The sequence below is a fragment of the Elaeis guineensis genome, chromosome 7, assembly GCF_000442705.2.
Source record: "Elaeis guineensis isolate ETL-2024a chromosome 7, EG11, whole genome shotgun sequence".
Taxonomy (NCBI): Eukaryota; Viridiplantae; Streptophyta; class Magnoliopsida; order Arecales; family Arecaceae; genus Elaeis; species Elaeis guineensis.
Window position 1 is genome coordinate 76,726,363 of NC_025999.2, and position 23,106 is coordinate 76,749,468.

The window sequence follows — 23,106 nt, forward strand, 5'->3', positions numbered from 1 at the left end:
AACCATTATGCAATCTTCTAATTCCTTTGAAAGTTTGAACAGGAGTGAAAGTGGAAACTATTTGACTACGTTGTCTCTACAAAATATAATGGGGAGTGACGAGGATGTCGTTGACGTTAGTGACACCTAAGATTGTGCCTTTAAAATTATGGATTCATTAGCCTTTGACATGTCCACCACCTAGCCCAACAAAAGTATGGGCGGCAAAAGAGAAATTACAATACGGAAGCACGTATGTATAACATAATTTCACGTAATAATCATTTCCCAATAACCGTATCTTTTTCTGCATATTCTCAATCAGTAAGACAAAATAATATCCAACAATGGCGAAAGCAGGTATTCCATATTCTCCCAACCAAGTTCTTTACCCAGCATTGGCATTGGCATTGGCTTTGGTCTGGCACGTTGAGGAATAACCAACACAATAATTCAAAATCTCCCTTGCCAGTGGAATGACCACTGAATCCATATTCCAAGGCTTCATTACAAGTCTCCTTTGTCTATCCAAAGCCACCTCATGCACTGACCACCCACTAGCTCAAATCCTAACTCTCTCTACCCACAGATGCTCAGGTGAGAATCCGCAGCATTAGAATCCAATCCACCACATTTTTTTCCACATCATGCTTCATGTCCTCCCATTTCCTCCCTCCCATTCCAACAACCTATATATATCACACACCTCCATTTAACTCATTAACATATTCCTTTCCACTAAAACGTTAGACACATCTTAACAAGCCATTATAGTTGAAGAGGAGGATGATAGGGTGGGCTGATATATATAAGGTGGTGGTGGCTATGGTGCCACTCTACGTCGCCCTCGGTCTCGGCTATGGCTCGGTGCGGTGGTGGCGGATCTTCACACCGGAGCAGTGCGGGCAATCAACCGCCTTGTGGCCTACTTCTGCCTCCCTTTCTTCGCCTTCGAGTTCACAGTTCATACTGACCCCTTTGCCATGAATTACCGAGTCATAGCAGCCGATGCCATCTCTAAGGTCATCATAGTGCTAGTTTTAGCTGCATGGGCCAAGTTTAGTGGCAAAGGGAACTACTGCTGGTCCATCACCAGCTATTCACTCTGCACACTGAACAATACTTTGGTCGTCGGCGTGCCGCTGCTCAACGCCATGTATGGGCGGTGGGCGCAGGACCTCGTGGTGCAACTCTCGGTGGTGCAATCCATCGTATGGGTTATCCTCCTTTTGTTCATGTTCGAGCTGAGGAAGGCAGGAACGTTGGCAGCTACGGTGGCTGCTACCTCTAATGGTGGTGGTGGTGGTGATGGTGTGTCTGTGGAACTTCAGACCGTGAAGGATGTAGAGGGTAACATCGAGGTGGCCAGCCGGCCTTCCTTCTGGTCACTGATGAAGATTGTGTGGCTCAAGCTTGCATTCAATCCAAACTTTTATGCGAGCTTTCTCGGTGTCACCTGGGCTTTTATCGCCAATCGGTAAACACGGAATATTTAATCTAATATACTTTACTTAACAAGGTGTTTTCTGCATATATAGAAAAATAATCACAACGTTTTTCCAGAAATATTAATCTAACGTCTACTAGTCCATTTAAGGCACTAAGTGTTATATATTCAATCGAAGGTGGCAACATGATGCAAGTTCATAACATGGTTTTTATAGTAAAAATACTAGCACGTAGAAGAATTCTTTCTTACATATGCATAGGTGACGAGCTACCACAAAGTTTCTCGAAAGCCAAAAACATATAAACCATGCAACTACTAGATATAATTGTTATTTTATACTCCATAATGCTCCTTTTCGCCCTTGGTGATTATTTTGTTCTGGATAGGTGGCACTTTGAGATGCCAGGCATCATCGAGGGTTCGATACTGATCATGTCAAAGACGGGGGCTGGATTGGCTATGTTTAGCATGGGTACGTAAGGATATATATGTACTGCACTCTCCAAGTTTATATAACTAATTAATGTCTGAATTAAGCCTTCTTTGGAATAAACAACCACCTGAGTTTGTTGTGAGTAGGATTGTTCATGGCGTTGCAAGAGAAGATAATTGCATGTGGGCTGAACTTGACCGCATTCGGAATGGTATTAAGGTTCATTGCAGGACCTGCAGCCATGGCGATCGGTGCCACTGCTGTTGGACTTCATGGTGATCTTCTGCGTGTGGCGATCATTGTGGTAATCTTGGTGCACATAACGTTTCTCATGATCGTTGAGGCATCTATAGCTTTGCATGTATATATATATATATGATGCTTATAGTAGCTGCTGTGATGATTTCAAGATAAGGTTTATGGCGAGACGGTTGCATATTTTTCACCTGTTAAATTGGCCGTAGAAATTGGTATTTCTTATTCATTGATGCATGGAATTCATAGTTTTTCTTTTACTTTTATTATTTTAAAAATATATTGTTATCGTTGTTAGAAGCCATCCTGTTTTTTGATATATCTAACATTATGTCCACGATATAACTTTCTTGATCAATATATTATCTATTTTCCGATTGAGATTCTCTCTGTGGTGCGCGTTTTGCATCATAAAGTACTGTGCAGCACTCCATAGCCACTATCAAGACGTGGATAACCATATACTATTAAGACAAAGATGGCTTTATATACTACACATGGCCCATCGCTATTGATAGTATCCATTTACCAATGGCAGCCATCGAGCGTTGTACAGTACTTTATGGTACAAACCACGCACCGTAGAGGGTTCTGGGTCTTTCCAGCGTCCTGTTTACACTTTTGCTTTTGTTATAAAAGCAAGAAACTTTTTGGGCCGTCCTTTAAGCCTCAGAATGGAACTATTTAAGTTAGTGGACGAACGTCAAGTTGTCAAAAGCCTGCTGTAGTTAAAGGAAGTTGACATCGGGAGCAGTACGTTTTGGAGGGCTATGGTGGGCACTGCTCACCAGAGTTCATGACTACGATTTTTTTTTTTTTAGGTAGAATAATTGATCATACTTTTTTTTCTTTGTGCTTTCCCTGGAACTCAATTCCTCCTTCCTTCCCAACAGAGATGGCCCACTAAAAGCTTAAAAACTTGTTAGTTACATGTCACATAATAAACCAGATTGAAGAAGGCCCATTTGTTTCAAGTAGGATCTTTACCCATGAATCGTGGTCGGTACAACTTGAAAGGGTCAGCCAGAATGGATACACCCATCTCCTAGCATATGTTTGGCTAGTTCACGGCCATCAGTTAAAAAGCTAGCACAATCTCTCACCACTAATGGTGCAAAAAGTGTTATCAGAGCACTAAGTTAGTGCGCCACAGTGAGTTGTTCTTCTTTGTTGGCCAGCATCAGTAGGGCAAGACCCAATATTCCTTTCATAGTTCTTCGATGAGTACCAACGGGGCCGACTCATCCGACAATGAGCATGAAAATACCATAAATCGTTATCGTCTTTCTACTTTCTACTTCGTTTTATGTTGACACCTCAATATGAAGAGATCAAAGTATGGCACCCAATTGAGGATCAAAGCTGCGAATTGTTCATAGGTAACAATAGCATATGAATTTGTATTCCACGCAACGTGTTTAACAATTAACACTTCTTTTATGTTATCGTGCAGGCTGCATTACCTCAAGCCATAACTTCATTTATTTTTGCTAGGGAGTATGGATTGCATGCTGATGTGCTTAGCACTGCGTAAGTCTACCTTATGATATAAATGATATAAATAAAAGACCATGCATCACATAGAATGCAATGCAATTCTTTTAACAGAATTTGCTGATGTTGGTCGTTCTTGCAGGGTCATATTTGGAACGTTGGTTTCCCTGCCACTATTGGTTGCTTACTATATTGCTCTAGGCTTCATCAATTAATTGCATACTTTACTCCCCCTTTTCTCTGTACCAAATAAGTAAATAAATAATAACAGCTTTCTCAACTACATGGCACTAGCCTGGCATGTTCCAACTACTATGCGAACACCACTGGCAAACCAACAATGAAAACTACGGAGGAGGATTGAATGCAAGAAATACTTGGACACATCTATTGTGCAAGATTCATTCAAGGCTTTCTTCCATCTCAATTTGTGATATCTTCTCAGAGAAATCATTTGATTTATGAACGAATATATTCCACTGTAAGCTGACGTATAGACAACAAATCCAGGCGGAATAAACCAAGCTTTTGTAAGGCATATGCTTCAACATCGTAATCCAATAAGAACCAAATTTCTTTCCGCAAGCTGCTATGATCTGATTGACCAGCCCAAGTTTGCATTGTACACCATGCCATTGAGTGGAGCATTAAAAACTTCCAGACCAGTTAAGCGAATTATTTCTTTTTAATAACATTTGTCATACTTAAACTAAATTTAGAATCTTCACCCAAACAAAATTTAATAAAAGCAAGTTTTATAAGATAACTGCTTTTTCTAAACCTAGCAAGCAAACGGTTACTAGAGAGGTTACTGCAAGCTCATCTGTCTGTCTAAACTAACAGAACAGTAATTTCACCTTCCATCATTCCACCAATAATAATCAAACAAAAAGGTACCAGTTGGGTGGCAAATTTCGCTAGTATAGCCATCTTCTTACTCATCATGAGACCACCAACCAGAGTTATATTTTACAACTATATATATTGAACCATGCTCTGGCTCAACTCTCAGATGCTTGCAGACTGGCTCGGTATATACCGTCACATCGTCAGAGTTTATTCAACTTGGCTGTAAATCTACAATCAGGTGATCAAGTTTCGATCCTAATCATACATTTGAGTCAGTAGGATGCCAAGATTGAACTAGATCCAGATAGACATAAATGACAAAAGCTCTATCCCTAATTATAATTCATTACGTCCGAATATGCACAATCCAGCAATACCCTGCATAGACCATCTAGCGAAGCACCAGCATATGGTCTTGCATTCAAATAACAAGGATGTAGGCAAACATCAAGGTTTGTTCAAAGAGAACTTAAAAAATAAAATAAGTTATAATATCAAAAATAATTTTAGTTCCACACATCAATGGAGAAGAAAAGCTATGCCAAACATATTAAAATAGTATAGTGATTCCACCCCTACAATAGGACCATTTTCCATCTCCATAAGTATGTATGTTTTTGGGAGAAGAAGTCACATTGAATGGGTGGAACGATCCTTTGACATTCATACCATGTCACTAGTCTGATAACCAATTAAACAGATAAAAAAAGAATGGCTACTTTCCTTAGTGACAGCTCCACTGAAATACCATAAATAAAGTGACAAACAACCATAAAGCTATGGTCTCTACTTGGTTCAACTAACTTTCTACTGTCCACAGAACTTTTAGGAGTTTCAATGTCTCAAAATTCTTCCTTACATTGAACCTGAAACCTATAGATGGAGATTCAAACAAAAATATTGCTTTCCACAAAGGGTGGCTGAACTTCTAGCAGAGCAAATCTCTCATGATCAAGATTCCAGATCTTGTTTGCTAGCTAAACATCACCTAAAGCATTGAAAAGGGAAAAGCTATTCTGATAAAATTCATAAAGACATGTCATGATATATCTAAATAACAATAATATACTCCAGATGAGTCAATATTCTATAATTGTCCTGAGGGAAGAAACCAACTGAAGAGAAATTTTGATGGTGAAAAATATGCAAGAAAAAGGAACAATTAAGCCTAATTTTGATAACAGATTACAGTCTATGATGTCATGTCCTTATGGTACATAAAATCATTTAGTTATGCACTATTTTCACTACAAAAGCACAACTTCGAAAGAAAGTTATAGGATTTCATCAGGAGATAACAGAAGTCACAGCATGCTGTGATTAAAAGGCATTTAGTAAGGCAAATGTATATATAGATCGGACAACGTAAAACTGCAGAATGTAACAGAAATGTTGATCAAGAAATGATCAAGTCTACATTTGATCACTCAAAATACAAGTGATTCCCTAATTGATAGATGGCTATGTCTTGACATCTAAAAAACTGAAAACTAAATCATTGGGATCTGCAAACTTTCTTGTCCAATGTGCATTTGATTGATCTCCTAGCTCATGTGGCTCATCAACAATCATTCATCTGAATTCAAAAATCTACATGGTATAATCAAAGCCTTCCTATTCCCTATCAAAATCCCAGACAAAAAGCTATACAAATAATCAACGAGGAAACCTGTAACTATATAGTTAGACTTTGTACGACATGCAGGAGAATATATTTTTCAAGGAAATGAAATGCAATTTCAGCAAAAGGTAAAAATAAAATAAAATAAAATCTAGAAACAGGGATTAAGAGGTAACTTATGTTTATCGTTAAAGTTATAATGTATATTTTATAAATAAAAGAGAAGAACCTCATATTTAACATATCACCATCACCAAGGTTTATTAGTTGGCTAAACCCATCAACTATACATCAACTTTACATAGCTGAAGCTGCTCGGTTCTTAACTTTTGCTCTGTCAGGATTTTAAATTTTCTCATGGGTGAGAGAGAGAGAGAGAGAGAGATGATGGAAATTATGGCAAATTATTTGCTTTTTCTGATAATCTCTGCTATGATCCTACCAAGTTCTTCACCAGAATCCTCTTGTACATGATGACCTGCCTGCAAAACCAAGCAAAAGACAAGATTTCACTACTAAAATCTTAACATGAATAGTACTTTAACGAAAATCAACAACAGAAATGCAACATATCTTCTTTCTTTTTAGTATGACTTCTCAATGCCACTATAAAGAGCCAATAAGCCTCATTTATAGATTTATTGTTGTTAAATATCAGTCCTCTTCTTAAGTTCCATTTTATTTAGAAAACATAAAGAACCATGCTAAAAGTCTGCTTGCCTCAAATTTGTGAGCTTCCATACCAGGGATTTTTTATTTTCTGGTTTCTGACCAGGGAAAATTAAGGTGCTTCTATGTCTTTTCCACTAATTGACAGGACAATAGGATGAAGCAGATCACTACAAGGTGCAACAGCAATGAATCACTGCATGCCAAATGCATGCTAGCATTTGGCAGTCAAACCAGGCCTTCTCAGGGCCATGGCTTCCCATTAGATGAACTAGACGGCTCCAGCCTTTGAAATCTAAATGCATGGATACTCCAAGTTTCCAACTTCTGCTAGGAGTAGCTACATCAAGAGGTTATAAAAGCATCTTTCATTTTGCACCAATCATTTGTTGCTTACTTCTAACTTAGTCTCTCTCCACTTCACTTTCAATCTCTTCCAAAGCCTCCCTATATTCTCTCATTCCAAATCTTGCAATCTCTACATCTGAATCCAAGCCTTGCCACATACACATTAGAGTTCTTATGACCATCACTGCGAAAAGATGTGATTAACTTCTCTATTTACAGTGGATAATCAATCCCATATAAATATACAAAATGATGATCTTCTTAAGAGATCAAATCCCATGTAAATCTCATGAAATAAGGGATAAGATCAAATCCCGTGTAAATCCCATCAAATAAGGGATAATTAAATATGGTTACAGTGAATAAGGAAAGAAAGGAAGAATAGGGAACTATACAAGTATCCTATAATTAGATGAGAGATTTTAGAAAATTCTCAACACTCTTCCTCAAGCTGATGAGTGGATGTCTTCCATTCCCAACATACTAATAATTTCTTGAAATCTTGTTATAGGTAGGCTCTTGGTCAGAACATTAGCTAACTGATTCTCTGATGGCATATACGGGATACTAATCAACCCACTGTCCAACTTCTCTTTTATGAACTATCTATCTATCTCAATGTGCTTGGTTCGATCATGCTAAATCGGATTATATGCAATATTAATGGGAGATTTGTTGTCACAGTATAGCTTGATCGTTTCCTCTCTCTTGATCTTTAAGTCATCTAGGATTATTTTTTCCCAAAGTAGTTCCCAAATCCCCTGAGCCATGGCTCTGAACTCAGCCTTAGCACTAGACCTTGCCACCATATTCTATTTTTTACTCCTCCAAGTCCCCAAATTACCTCTTAGGAATATGTAGTGTCCAGATGTTGACCTTCTGTTAACTTGTGATCCAACATAATCAGCATCAGTATAGGACTCAAGAGTAAGCTCTCCTCTTTTTTGAAACAAGATTTTCTTATCTGATGTACCTTTAAGATAGTGGAGGATTCTATAAATTACTTGCAAGCATTCTTCTTTTGGGTCATGCATAAACTGGTTGACTATACTCACAGAGTAGGCTATGTTTGGTCTTGTACGTGAGAGATAAATTAATCTCCCTACAAGTCTCTGATATCTCCCCTTATTAACTGAGCTACCCTCTTCAGTTCTTCCTATCCTATGATTATAATCAATAGACGTATTTGTTGCTTTGCTGCAAAGATTTCTGATTTCTTTAAGAAGGTCTAGTACATATTTCCGTTGAGAGATAAATATACCTTTTTTTGAGTAAGCCACTTCAATACCTAGGAAGTATTTCAATTTTTCAAATTTTTTGATCTTAAATTCTTGAGCCAATCTTTTTTTAAGAGATTCTCTTTCAGCTACATTTCCTATCACAATAATATCATCCACATACACTAGTAAGGTTGTAACTTCACCTTTACCTGAGTATTTTATAAATAACGTGTGGTCTTCCTGACTTTGTATCTCATTCTCAGCATTGCCTTTGTAAATCTTCCAAACCATGTTGTAGGAGATTGTTTTAGACCAAACAAAGTCTTTTTCAAATGGTAGATTTTATTAGCTCCAAAATCTCCATCAAACCCAAATGGTGGCTCCATAAAGACCGCTTCTTCTAAATCTCCATGTAGGAATGCATTCTTCACATCAAATTGCTGCAAATCCTAATCAAATATAGCAGCAAGAGATAATAGAATTCTTATAGTATTCATCTTTACTACTGGTGCAAAAATTTTTTGATAGTCTACCCCATAGGTTTGTGTCTACCCCTTTGCAACTAATCTTGCCTTGTACCTCTCAAGAGACCTATCTGCTTTGTATTTTAAAGTGTAAATCCATTTGCATCCAACTGGTTGTTTCCCTTTTGGCCTAGTCACAACCTTCCAATTCTTATTCTTCACCAGTGCAGTAATTTCCTCTTTTATGGCTTGTATCCAATTCTTGTCTTTTAATGCCTTTTGTATGATTTTAGGGATATCAATTGAGTCTAAGACAGTGAGGAAACTTTTATGTTGTGAAAAAAGATGATGAAGGGAGACAAACTGTGAAATTGGATAGAGTGGATATTGAGTGCACTTTCTGGTGGCCTTTCTTAAGACAATTGGGAGATCTAGATTTTAAAAAATAGACTCTTCAAGAATAGATTCATCAAGAATAGAATCAGTGAGAGAAACTGATTTACCTGGCTCTTGTTCATCTGGATTGGAGTCTTGGGTCTGCATTGATTCGAAAATCACCTTTGTTCTCCCTGAATACTGCAATAATTCAGGCTGTTTTTGTTGCTGATTTTCAGTGTCTCATCCCAGCTCATATGAGGATGGTTCATGTGGAGAAGGCATCTCATATGAGGATGATTTATGTGGAGGCGATATGGGCTGTAGACTTCCGAGATTATCAAGTACAACCCATTCCGAACCATCCTTAGGCTTCTCCCATTGAAGAGACGAATGAGGTTTACAAAAATAAAATTAATCCTCATTAAAGGTGACATCCATGGAGATGAATATTTTTTGGATAGGAGGATGATAATACTTATACCCAAGATTTTTGGTACCGATATCAATGGCCGTGTCGGTCGTTAGTCGGTACAATACCGATACCGAACCGTATCGACATGCTGTATGGCCAAGCATGCCGGCCAAACCGGCACGCCAATTTTTTTGAATTTTTTTTGAGAAAGGGTATTCAATGAAATTTTTAGTGATTATTGAATGTTTTGAAGTTCAAATGATTATTTAATGATATTAATTAATGTTCATATCACTCCGATACAACATTAATCGTATGTGATATGAATTTAAGTTATTTTTCAAAATTTAAATTTTTTTAAATAATTTTTATTTTGAAAAAATATTTTTAATTCTAAAAATTATATATTTAACGAAAGTTAATGATTTTAGTGTCGTTATGTAGATCATCCATAGATCTATAACATATATTAAAATCATACAAAAAAATAAAATTTTGACATAATTTTTTCTTATTTTTTATTTTTCATGAATTTTTAAAAAAAAAGGAAGAGGGGAAGAGAAGAAAGGAAGCTAGGAAGGAGAACATACCCCTAATCTACGTTGTTCCGATGATTTCTTGATGTTCTCAGCATTAGAGAGTGAGGAAAAGCATCAGAGAAATGAAAGAAACAGAGAGGAGGTCTTTCAGCTTCCTCTTTGCCTCTTTCTTTCTTTTTAAACCACTGAACTAGGTAGTTCGGTTCAAATAAGCCTGAACCGACCGGTTCAAGCCATATACCATCCGGTTCCGGGCCAAACCAGGCGGTTTTCAATTTTTTTTTTGTTTTTGGTGTTGAAAACCACAACTGAACCAGCCCAGTTAGGTGCCGATTCGGTTCGGTTCGGTATGCCCCGAATCGGACGATTCAGGGCGGTTTTGAAAACGCTGCTTATATCCTTTTTGTGTATTGCAATAGCCCACGAAAATATATTTTAGAGCTCTAGGATCAAGCTTTCCCCGATGTTGTTTATGAATATGGACATAGGAGACACACCCAAAGACGCGAAGAGGAAGATTACTTGGGTAATGAAGCTCAAAATGAAAGGTAGACAATAGGTGAATGGGAGATTGATTACCAAGGATACGTGAAGGGACTTTATTAATAAAAAAAGTTGCTATAAGGACAGCATCTCTCCAAAGAAATTTCGGAGCATTAGAATGGAAAAGTAGGGCACAAGTGACATTTAGAAGATGTCGATTTTTCTCTCTGCTACCCCATTTTATTGGGGCATGTCAATACAAGAGGATTCATGAATGATTCCTTCTTTGTGAAAGAAGCAAGAGTGAAATTAAAATAATCTCGAGTATTATCAGAATGAATTCTTTGTATGGTTACCCCAAATTGTGTCTTTATCATTTGATAGAAAGATGGAATTATATGGCTGACCTCAGATTTTTTCTTCATAAGATATATCTACATGGTCCCAATACAGTCATCAATGAATGACACAAACCACTTTGCTCCAGTACGAGTAGGAATTCTAGAAGAACCCTAAATATCTATATGTATAAGAAGAAAAAGTTTGGAAGATTTATTAATACTCAAAGAGAATGACACATGATGATGTTTAGTAAATTCATAAGTGTCACAATGAAAGCTTTGAACATCAACATTATTGAATAATAAAGGAAACATATTTTTCAACAAAAAAAAGGGTGGATGGCCAAGACGAAGATGCTGGATCTAGATTTCAGATTCATTACAAGAGAAAGGATGAGCAGATTGGACGATATGTAGGAGAGAGTGAACCGATTTGTAGGAGTGGAAGAACTACTGACAGCATCAAGGTAGTAAAGACCATTTCGTTCCTTGGTAGATCCAATCATCCTCCCCATGACTTTGTCCAGAAAGATGCAATGGGTATCAAAAAATGTGATACAACAATTTAAATCTTTGGTGAGCTAATAAATGGAGATTAGATTAGTGGATAATTTTGGAACAAGTAACACATTTTTTAAATGAAAGGGGCTAAGAAAATTTGGCCTTGGCCGACTATGGTAATAGGAAAACCATTAGCCACGGTAATTGTTTGATTTTCTGGGCATGGTTTGTAGGTCTAAATTGAGATGGGCTATGGGTCATATGATCTGTTGCTCCCGAGTCAAGTACCCAGGAGGAATGAGGCAATGCATCAGCCATTAAGAGAATTAGAAATAATGCACTTATTAGAATGAGCCAATGAACATGAACCAGAGGAAGTAGACAGAGTTTAGAAAACCTCGTAAATTCTCAACCTCCTCTTTGTTGAATTTCCAAAATTCAGCTTCTTTAGATTTTTCAGGTATAGGTCCTCTTGTTGGTGAAATTAGCTTGATTCCGCTGTTGCCCTTTGAATCCCCGATTCTACTCAAAACTTGTGCCTTGCCATGAAGTTCAAAATAATTATCCCTTATGTGGTAAGGCTTCTTGTAGTAAGTACACCAAAGACCATCATGGTTGGACTACTTGGAAGGGTTGTCTGAAGCATGATCATCCGATTTTGCTCTAAAAGTATTTGGCTTGTGATCTCCATCCGAACTCTTGGTGGATACTAAGACGGATCCTTTTGAAGGGGGAGTTTGAGCATTACACTTTGGTGGCTTTCCTCAGTCTGGATGATAGAGAAGACCTCCTTTAATTGTGGAAGTCGTCCCTTCCTAGAATCTGAACACGAACTTGATCATATTCAACATTCAGTCTTGCAAGATATTCGAAGAGATGATCTCATTCCACAAGACTTAGAAGGGTATTAGTATCTTCATGGCAAGACATCTTGATGGCTTGATAGTGATCTAACTCAAGCCACAAGCCCTTAATAAGAATATTTAGTGACAGAAAGAGAACCTTGTTTCGTGTGAGAGATTTTGTTTTTAAGTTCATAAATGACGGCTACATCCCAGACTTTAGAATACATCTGTCGAACAGTGTCCCATATTTCTTTAGCAGACGAGAGAACATGCAATTGTGGTTGACTTCGGGTTGCATTGAGTTCCAGAGCTATGACATGATCGCGGAATCAACTTCATCTCATGTAGAAAATTTTGGATCTGGGAGACTCGGACCAAAAGCAATTAAATGATTCAGCTTTCCACATCCCTTGAGAAAAATTTTCACCAACTGTGATCGCTGAAAATAATTCTTCCCATCAAGATGATAGGAAGGGTTCATGCCTTGCAATTCACCGTTTAAAATGGGTTGAGTTGTCCCAAAGGCGGGTCCGAAAAGGCTGGACGCCGTTGCCTTAGAAGCTTCAGACATGTTGATTAGGAGAAGGGATCAAATAACAGCAACAATAGAGAGACTAATTGACAACAGGAGTACAATCAGATTCGGTCGATAGAGAAAAGCTGCGAACAATGATGACTTCTATGATGAAGGCAGGGAACGATGAAGACGTCTGCGATAAAGGCAGATGGGGTCGACTCTGAAGATGTCTGCAATGAAGACAAATAAGGTCGACTGCAATGGGACCAACAGCGATGAAGGCTATGGACTTCAGTGATGAAGATAGATAGAAAAAGAAGCAATGGCGGAAAAACAGACCCTATGGAAAGAGCTCTGATACCATGAGAAAAGATGTGATTAACTTCTCTATTTACAGTGGATAATTAATCCCATATAAATATACAAAGAATGATCTTCTTGAGAGATCAAATCCTATGTAAACCTCATGAAATAAGGGATAAGATCAAATCTCGTGTAAATCCCACGAAATAAGAGACAAGATCAAATCCCATGTAAATCCCATCAAATAAGGGATAATTAAATATGGTTATAGTGTTTAAGGAAAGAGAGGAAGAATAGAAAATTATATAAATATCTTACAATTAGATGAGAGATTTTAGGGAATTTTCAACATGAACCATCAGAATCTATGCTCCAATATAGGTAGTATCAACCATGCGTTAGAACTTCCCAAAAAAGAAAGCTCTTTATTTCAACTTGGAGATGACAGAAACCACTGCAGTGCTCATAACTCTGCAAACCTACAACCCAAGGTTCGCTGTACCGGTACCGATCGGCGTGCCGGTGCCGGACCGGTACAGTACCGATACCATACCGACACACGGTACGCCCCGGCATACCGATCCGGTACCGGTACACAATTTTTTTGATTTTTAATTTTTTTTTATTTTTAAATTAATAATTGATAAATACAACCTCAATATGGCATTATATTACATATTATTGACATATTTGGGTTCAATTTGGAGTTAGATTGCGGTACAAAGACTCTTGATCCAAAATTTCAAACATATATTTATTTACATTATATTACAACTATGTCATCTTAAAATAAAGAAAAAATATATAAAATACGCATTAAAATGTATCTAAATATTTAAGTACAAAGCCAAATAACTGATATACGAACCTTAAGATGTACTCTGCTTTTAATTTCTTGTCGAGTGTCTGTGACGCTCGTAGATATCTGGATCATCAACATAGTCTGAAGGACATCAGTCCAACCCTCTAGCCAAGCTGCACCGTACTCTCGAATATTCATCATCCCATAAGACATCCTCTCTGGATTGTAAGACATCTCAGACCTCTCGCTAAAATTCTGACTCTGAGAAGTATCCTCGAGATGATGGTACGATTGTGGAGGAGCCCATCTAAATATGCCAGTAGCAAAATCTGATCCTAGAGCTGCTCCAGACTGCATATAGTAACCACTAGAAGATGATGCCTCGGATGCACCATATGCATATGGATCATAAGGTGGCTGTGGATAATAGGATCCATAATGCGAGGATGATCCAGATAATCCATGGACCCTACTCACGTGCAAGATCGTCCGCAGCTGCATCATGTGCTGAACGACCTCTAGGAGCCCGTCGTCTATATGAAATCGGCTCCCCACGATCTCTACTGACTCGTCCACCATGATCCCTATCCTGTGTGACATACGTAAACTGAGACTCACCGATGAATCGAATATCACCTGTGGCTGTGTCTCATAAACGGTGGTCTCCTGTCCTCCAGTTCCTCCTGATCATCAGATCCATGGCTACTACTACCAGTATCATCATCACTCTCCTTGGTGTCCGTATCTGAACCAGATCGCTCCTGTACTCTCGAGAGTGGTGCACGTGCAACTGTCTTTTCCTTCCCCCCTTGTGCCCCTCTGTGACTGAGTTTCCTGTGATTGGGAGGATGGATGCCTTCTTGCTGGCTGCCGGGAGGAACGTCTATACATCTCTCGCTCGAATCTCTGGAAGATGTATCGGATAGCGAGTCATGTGATGAATGAGTCCTTGTGTCCCCTCAGACTGTGGCTGATCAGCTGGAACCCTATGTGGAATATTTTTTTCTGCCCATTGTCCTGGATCCACCCTGATCTCCTTGCCACCACACTGGCTGGTTGTGGAGGGATCCTGACTCATCAAGCTCTGGCTCCTACTGCTGACTGCAAGCCATCCAATGATCGGATTGTCATCCTCGTCGGCATAATCATCCAGCGTCGGATCAGTGTACTTCAACTGAACTTCCTCCTGAATACATTTTAGCCTCAACCTCAGATTGTAGTGAACATATACAAGATCATCGAGGCATTTTTGTGTCAGATGATTTCTCTGTTTGCTGTGGATAAGGACGAAAGTGGACCAATTATGCTCACACCACTAGCAGAGACCGTCTGAGAAAGAATACGGACAGCCATATGTCTCAAATTTTCTGCTGACGTTTCAAAATGAATCCACCATTCAGCTACAAAAGTAAAATTATATATCAAATTTGATGATATTATTAAGCAAAATTACATATCAATCTACATTGCTCATTATTGATATGTAATTTACCTAGATTCATCTGCTTTTTGCTTCGACAGCTGATGGAACTCCAAAACTGTCTGATCCCTCTCTAAACTATTTCGTCTGAAATAAAATATATTTATTATTTATAAATATATCAGATCGAATTCAGTTGAATAATTACATCTGTTTTAAACTAGCATACCTCTTGCAGACACAACGACGCAATTTCTGGATCAGGCACCATCTTATATATGACATTGCGAAGAGCAGCAAGAAGCTCGCTATCCATATCTATCCCCGAATAGTATACTGAAATCTCGGATTCAAGTAATAAGCTGCAGATAAATTTCAAGACTGATTAAGCATAATTTTATTTTCATGCTTCGAAAAAATATTTTAAAACATTCTTGAATCCAAACTTACCAGCTAGATGCAAATCTCTGCCCATCTGATAGTCCCAACGGTGCTCAATAATGTTAATGAATTCTTGAGCATGCTTGGATCATTCTCACTGATCTGTTTCTTTGTCCTCTCCATCATGTAATATAGGAAGCCCATCTGGGGGTATCTCTCGCTGTCCACGGGCGAAGCACCTCATATAAAGGCTTGATAGCCTTCACTATCTTCTCAGCCCGCTGCCAAAATGACTGACTCGTCATCAAGTTCTCCACATGACTTCCATCAGTGCCGGCCCTCGCATATCTGCTCTCCTGCCACTCGGCACTGACAAACATCTGACGTAGGGCTGTTTTTTTCTGAAGAAGACTATCAAGTGCTATGTAGTTGGTAGCAAACCGTGTGATATCCGGTCGTAAGATCTCCCCAGTATACGTCCGCATCAATGAAAGAACCCATGTGTGGTTGTAGATGAATCTAGTAATGGTCTAAGCAATCTCCACTACCTGCTGCACCCTGCGAATCTTTCCGATATCCATCAATATAAGAGCAATGCAATGTGCAGCACATGGGGTCCAGTATATCTGCGGTCGCTGCTCCATCAGCAACTCTCCGACAGCCTTATATTGTGGTCCGTTATCTGTGATGACCTGCACGACATGCTGCTCACCCACTGAATCAATCACCTTCTCCATCAGACCAAGGATATATGTGGCATCGTGCATCTTATCTGAAGCATCGATTGATTTGTAAAAAAATATTTTTCATCACAGTATGTCAAAAAATTAATGATGCTCCGCCTAGTAGGACCTGTCCAACCATCACACATCACTGTCAAACCGTATGTAGGTCATTTATTTTTGTAAGAAGCAATCCATCTCTGCAGATCCTCCTTATTACTGTCAAGAAGCTGACATAGATGTCCTTAGGTCCTGAAGGATCTACACCCTGCCGGCAGCCTCTATGACTGAAATAGCAGATCGGTAGTAAGGATTGGCTGCTGCATTTGCTGGAATATGACTGAAATGAAACCATGATCCAATAGCTCGCCACGTATCCTTCTTCTTATCTTTTTTCAGCATACTGTCAATTCTCTGCTGCTTTGAATCCTTACTGGACAAAGCATGTGGATCCAAATCCTGAATGCTGGCTCCTGCTGGAATATCTCTGGAGGACCTCCTCCTACTGCCAAAAGCTCCCAACAAAGAAGACATGCTGCGTCTGCTCCCTCTACCACCAGGCTCTCTGACTGAGGTAGTCCTCCTGAACTCGAATTCTCCCCTACTAGTCGCTGATCCAGATCCTGATTCGTAGCATGATGGTCCGAATCGGTCTCTGTACGAGCCATCTCTTCCTGCTGGTACTGATCCGCCAAGCTCGCATGAATGGCAGCCTCAATCTGTGCCTCATCATCTGGAGCAGAAGCCTCCTCTGATCTCTAGAGTGATAAGGTGGCTCTGCAGCTCGACGGTCTACTTCGATTTTTTCTGCTTTGTCCTTTCCTTCGCGCTTTCGAATCAGCAAAGTACTTTTTCATCAATTGTCGGACCTCTTGCGGATATTTCGACACATCGACACATTAAGATAACCACCAGCTAGATGCTGCTTCAACCTAGTCACTCCTCCCTTGAACTCTGTGTTGCACCATTTGCATCTCCAATGATGCCGAACCGAGAGCATCTCGCCATGATCCCAACCGATGTCACGCTCTTGATCTTTCTTCTTACTCATTTCTGCAGATATAACAAAATACTAATTATTTCGAATTACCTGTAATATAACACTAATTACATATATTTTTTATTTGATAATATTTTTTACTATTTAAATATTTACAAAAAAAATTTCAAAAAAATCTCAAGTTAGATTCAAATATTTCAATTATTTTGAATCATTCTAAACATTATTCTCAATTTCAAAACTAACACTGATTTTTTATTTTTATTTTTTAATAATTTTTATATAAATAAATATATACTATAAAATAGCTGATTAATTAAAGTGAACGAACGTCATGCTCTAAATTTTTTTCTTATAAATATATGCAAGTATAACAAACAACAATAGTTTAACGATAATTAAAATAATTATATATAATTTTAAAATAATTTTAATAATTATTTTAAAACTTATAAATTCAAAATAAATATGTTATATGCTTCAAATAATATTTTTAAATTAACTAAAATATAACACTATTTTTATATATTTTTTATTTTATAATTAAATTTTTAAATTTAAATAATTAAAAAAATATTTTTTTAATTTCAAATATTTGAAAAAAAATAGAAATTAGATTTAAGTAGTTTGAATCATTCTAAACATGATTCCCAAACTCTGATTTTTTCTAAAATTTAATTTTTTTTAATTTTTAAATAAATAAATATTTAAAAATATTTAAAAAATATATAATTAACGAAAATTAACAATTTTGTGTCATCATGTAGATCTTCCAAAGATTTATCACATATAATTAAATCATCTCAAAATCATAAGATTTTGGCATGATTTTCTCTTATTTTCATTCTTTCTCATTCTTATCCTATTTTTAACAACAAAAATTAAAAAAAAATATTTACTAAGAAAATAAACATTATCTTACCTCCAGCCAAAGATCAGTCTCTCCTCGAACACTCCTGCAATTTGACGAAATTTTTTTCTTTTTTTCTAATTTTTCGGAGGTCTCAACGGTTTCGTTGAGACCTTCGGACCCTCGGGAGTTCTCTGAGACATCTCAGAGAACTCCAAAGCAGGTAAGGCTTTTTATGCATGTGATCTCCGACCCCCCCCTCCCCTCCCCCTCCGTCACTTTTGGCACATGGGGTGTCGGTACGGTTCGGTTCACACCGAACCGGACCATACAGTCCGGTTTTGGACGGTATGGAAGCGAACCGGATCGAACCGCTCGGTTCGGTACCGGTTCGGGCTGTTTCTCGAAAAAAAGGTCCGAACCGGACCATTTGAGCACCGGTCCGGCTCGGTACGCCCCGTACCGGGCGGTTCGGCCCGGTACGGCGAACCCTGCTACAACCCCTGTACTTCAGTTCCAGTCATGCTAGGTTGCAGAAAGAGTTTTCACACCCCAATATGACCCTCTAAATTCTAAACTTGTAGATTAGGTCATAATTAGAACAGTATCGGTATCTTATTAATGCAATGGTATTGTATCCAGACAGGGTATGTCTCTTGGTATCAGCATGGTAAAACAGAAATGAAATATCATGCGACAGTACAACTGTACAATACTGATATGGGAAGCATATCAATATCCATACCCTGCAGGCATGGTTTGATTACCCTGATACAGGGGTGTATTGATCACATACCATCATGGTATATGCTGCACCATTTTGTCTACCTCTGCTTTGCCAATATGGAGAATTACAGCATATAATATGTATTAGTACGTACCATGGTATGGGGCATTACATAGCATGATATAATTGGTTTTTTAAAACCTTGCTTACCACTACAAGTCTATAACTTAATATGCCAATATGGACTGCTATAAGCTGACACTTAAATCTTTGCTTCAATCTCTTTAAGAAACCTGCTAGCTTTATTCTTTGATGAAGGCCATTCTTTATTCTTTAAATCCTGTGTGAACTATTAGAGTTTATAGAACTAGATTAAGAACCGATAGCTTTTACACTTAAGGCTATGCTATTGCAAATTGCTGTTGGAGCTCTCAAAACTATTGTACAAGCCCAAAGGCTCTTTACACAAACTTGAGTCATCTAGGTAAAAAGAAGAGAACATAAATTTTATGATAAAGTTCTATTAACTTGTTAAGTTACTAAGAATCATGCTACTAAGCTCATGGTTTCATAAACCGTTGGAATGGAAAGGTGCAACCAGTATTGCACTGTTCTAAAATAAAACTAGAATCATGTGGCTGCTAGGCCAATGAAACTCAGTGTATCGGTAATGTACCAGCCATACCGATCTGCACTATTGTCAACAATGTGGCCTGACTGCACCAGTGAGTACCAAGAGCTTTTTGTTTGCATTTTTGAAGCTGTCAATTTCCATACATGCCATCGATATACTAGTATGTGTACTGGTACTGTACTCATCTATTGGCATTGGATTCGGTACCAATGTTAGAAATCATGATTAAGCACAAACATATTCCACAATTAAGCCTTTGCCCATGTCTTTTTTCTTTTGAGGGGAAACTCTTGCTCATAGCCTGGTTTACCCATTCTTGACCTTGGAGTAAGATTCTAAAGAAGGCTTAATGCCCAAGCTTTTTTGGTCCATAGCACTGAGTAGTACAAAATATGAAGGTTTTAAATCCCGTGGGATGGGGTTATCCCGATTTTCCCATGGAATGGAAGGCATCCCCGTCCCACCCCGTCCCAACACCTGGGATAGAGGATGTCCCAAGGCATCCCGATCGGGATGCTAGGACACTAGTGGGATGGCTTGCCCCAACATATGGGATGGTACCCCGTTCCGATGTTCCACAGGACGTTTCGGGATGTTCCACTGGGACCTGAATCCTTTGATCATAATCCAAACCAAAATAGGCTCCATTTTGAGCCCTATGGTGCACATAAATGACATGGTTTAAATGAGTCTAACCCTAAAAATGTCCTATTCTGTTCTCCTATGTCTAAGCAAGCTCTAGTATAAGCCTTATGAATCATAAAATTAACTTCATTGCTTGAGTTGGACTCTTCTATGTTGAACAACATCAATGAATCCAATTTAACCTAATACAAAACTAGATTAAATTGAACCAATACAGTAGTGGATTTGATATTGATAGTTCAATATACCATAAGTAGATATCTAACTGCTTAACATAACCAATATCGGCTTGAAAGCCCAAAAGACAGCCACAAGAGATTGAGAGTACAATCCCACATTCAAAACTGGGAATCTTGTACCCAATATGGCAAAAGGAACACATGGCCATGATGCCATATAGACCCAAAAATTTCCTAATAGAGCCATTAACTAGGTCTTATGGTTTTGCATGATGAAATATTCATACTATATGTAAATAGGTGTGCTATAGAAGCCTAACATCGCTAGATATGGCCCCTTAGAGTCAATTAAGTTAGAAATAGGCTCCATAAATTTGATAGGACTATGTATAGTGATTACAAGACCAGTAAATTATGTACCCTAGTTTGGTTGATGAATAAGCCATGATTCCAATGAAGACATGAACGATGTAGCAAGGACAATATAGCTAAAGGCCTATAAGTATAAGTGTACCAAAGTCATAAATGGGTCCAACATAATCAATATTAGCAATTTATGTATACTGAGCTTAGAAAAAGGGTAGTTGATAATGCTAAAGCAAATTTGCTTTGGCCAAAGCAATTTAATGTGTCTTTACATGTATTAACTAAATTCCCCTTTCAAAGGTGAGTGGGTTGAAAGTAGTCCTGCTCCTCCATGATCTTCCTCATCCAAGAACCCATAACACCCCATCTCTGATCATTCTAAGGCCCCTAACTCCACTGCCTACACTCATCCCTCCGCCTCCACTCCAGTCAGCATCATCCCCTACTCTACCACCATCAAGACTAGCATCATTACTACCACCTCTATCATCACCACTTTCTATACTACCATTGTGTCCAATATGACCTTCATCACCACCACCATCACTATCAACCCTGCTGTCACTTCAATTACATGATCACCATCACCATTGCATGACTCAACAATATCAGTTGTACTCCTTGCCTCACCTAGACTATGGTGATCTCTGCTAGGCCCCACTTAGCTTGAACTCACCATCAGGTACACCACCAACAACACCTCTCCCCGCCGGTAGCACCATCTCCATCAACACCTCATTCACCACCAACTCTGGCCAACACTGTCCCCTTCACCTCCTGTTTCGCCATAATGGCAGCACCCTCTCATCTCAAACTCCATCCTCATCCCTTCATGCTTATCAATATCCCCACCATTCCCCACCTCACCTAGATCACCCATCTTTCCATCTCTGTTGCCTCCACCATCCTATAAAGGCCTTGGGATTAAGGTGAAACTCAATGATTTGCATGCTTGGTAGAAATAGAGAGGCAGAAACTCATACAAGAGTCAACGTCGTGATGTTGTCAAGGACAACAAGGGCTCATACAAGAGTTGAGGCAGGGTTTTATAAGGTTATGCAAGGTTTTAATTTTTTTCAAAGGAGCTGACATAAGGGGGTGGTGGTATGAGGTGAAGATAAAGGTGATTGTTGGTTTAATGGTCGGTAGCAGTAGACTAATGGTGGTGGCAACTGAGAATGAAATGATTTGTGGTGGGTTTAAAACTTTCTTTAGATGTTTGCCATCCTAACTGAATTGAAAGAAGGCTGTAAGGCTCAAAGTTGCAAAGTGGATGGATGTGGAGCAATGAGAGTGGCCACGAGAAAAGGGGTTTGGAGATAGAACTCTTGCTAGATGTGGGAATTGAAAAGAGCATTCCGAAGACTCTTGCTAATATTATTTTAGAAAGGGAGGAATGTCAATATATGTGGTGTATGTACTACTCTATGAATAGTCATTTTTGCTCTAGCATTAACTTTGGTATGTATGTGTTAGCTACTCTATGAATGATCATTTTTGCTCTAAAATTAACTTCACACTTAGAAAAACCATAAATGGGATTTGATAGCTAGATGACTAAATGCAGGTCTTATAGGCCTACTTAGGTCAACAACTTAACCCTATAAGCCTTTTCCTTTTTATGTTGGAGGTAAAAGTCCATGGATACTTTTGCACTACACAAACAATAGTCCTTCTAGACTTCTACGATCCACCGAACCATCTCCCTCCCCTCCTTCCAAAAACAAGAGGAGAAAAAGGAAAAAAAATGAGAATGGTCAAATTCAATTCCAAGTTTGGTGCAACGAACAATAAACTTTACTAATTGGCTAGCTAGCACCTACTCAAGATTTGAACTTTAAGATCATGAATATGTGAATTTGAAACATATATTTTCCTCTAACAACTTTACAACAATCAACTCACTGTTTTTCCTTAAAATGGGGTACACAACATATAAGTCATTTGGAACTCGACCTTTGGTCCATCCCACAATTGTGCCTTTGTTCATAAAAGCATCTTTCCTTAAGTCATTTGTGCAACAACTAGGTCAGAAGGAACTTCAGCCCTTCATGTTAAAGACACATAGAAACTGGTTCAAAAGACAACACATACTTGGTGGGCTATGGCCCTCATTTTTCTAAGGAAAAAACATATACATCTCTCTAAGTGCACAATACCAGTTATCTTATTTCGAAGTCAGGCATTAGTTCAATAAAGATTTGCACCTAGGTATTACATGTACATCCTTAAGTAACCTATACAGCATACAAGTCATTTAGGAGTTTGACCTTAAGCTC

At 38.4% G+C, this 23,106-nt stretch overlaps 1 protein-coding gene and 1 pseudogene across 4 annotated transcripts in view; one reads left to right on the forward strand and one right to left on the reverse strand.

The window, feature by feature from the left end:
• Positions 1-492: 492 nt before the first annotated feature.
• Positions 493-3,891, forward strand: LOC105048933 (auxin efflux carrier component 5-like; annotated as a pseudogene).
• A 2,354-nt stretch (positions 3,892-6,245) lies between these two features.
• LOC105048934 (uncharacterized) overlaps positions 6,246-23,106 on the reverse strand; it is a 52,928-nt gene continuing 36,067 nt past the window's right edge. For all 4 annotated transcript variants that reach the window (XM_010928436.4, XM_010928434.4, XM_019851637.3 and 1 more), the window contains one exon: positions 6,246-6,563. In XM_010928436.4, coding sequence (XP_010926738.1) covers positions 6,486-6,563 — 78 coding nt within the window. In that variant the 3' untranslated portion in view covers positions 6,246-6,485. The remainder of the gene's footprint in view (positions 6,564-23,106) is intronic.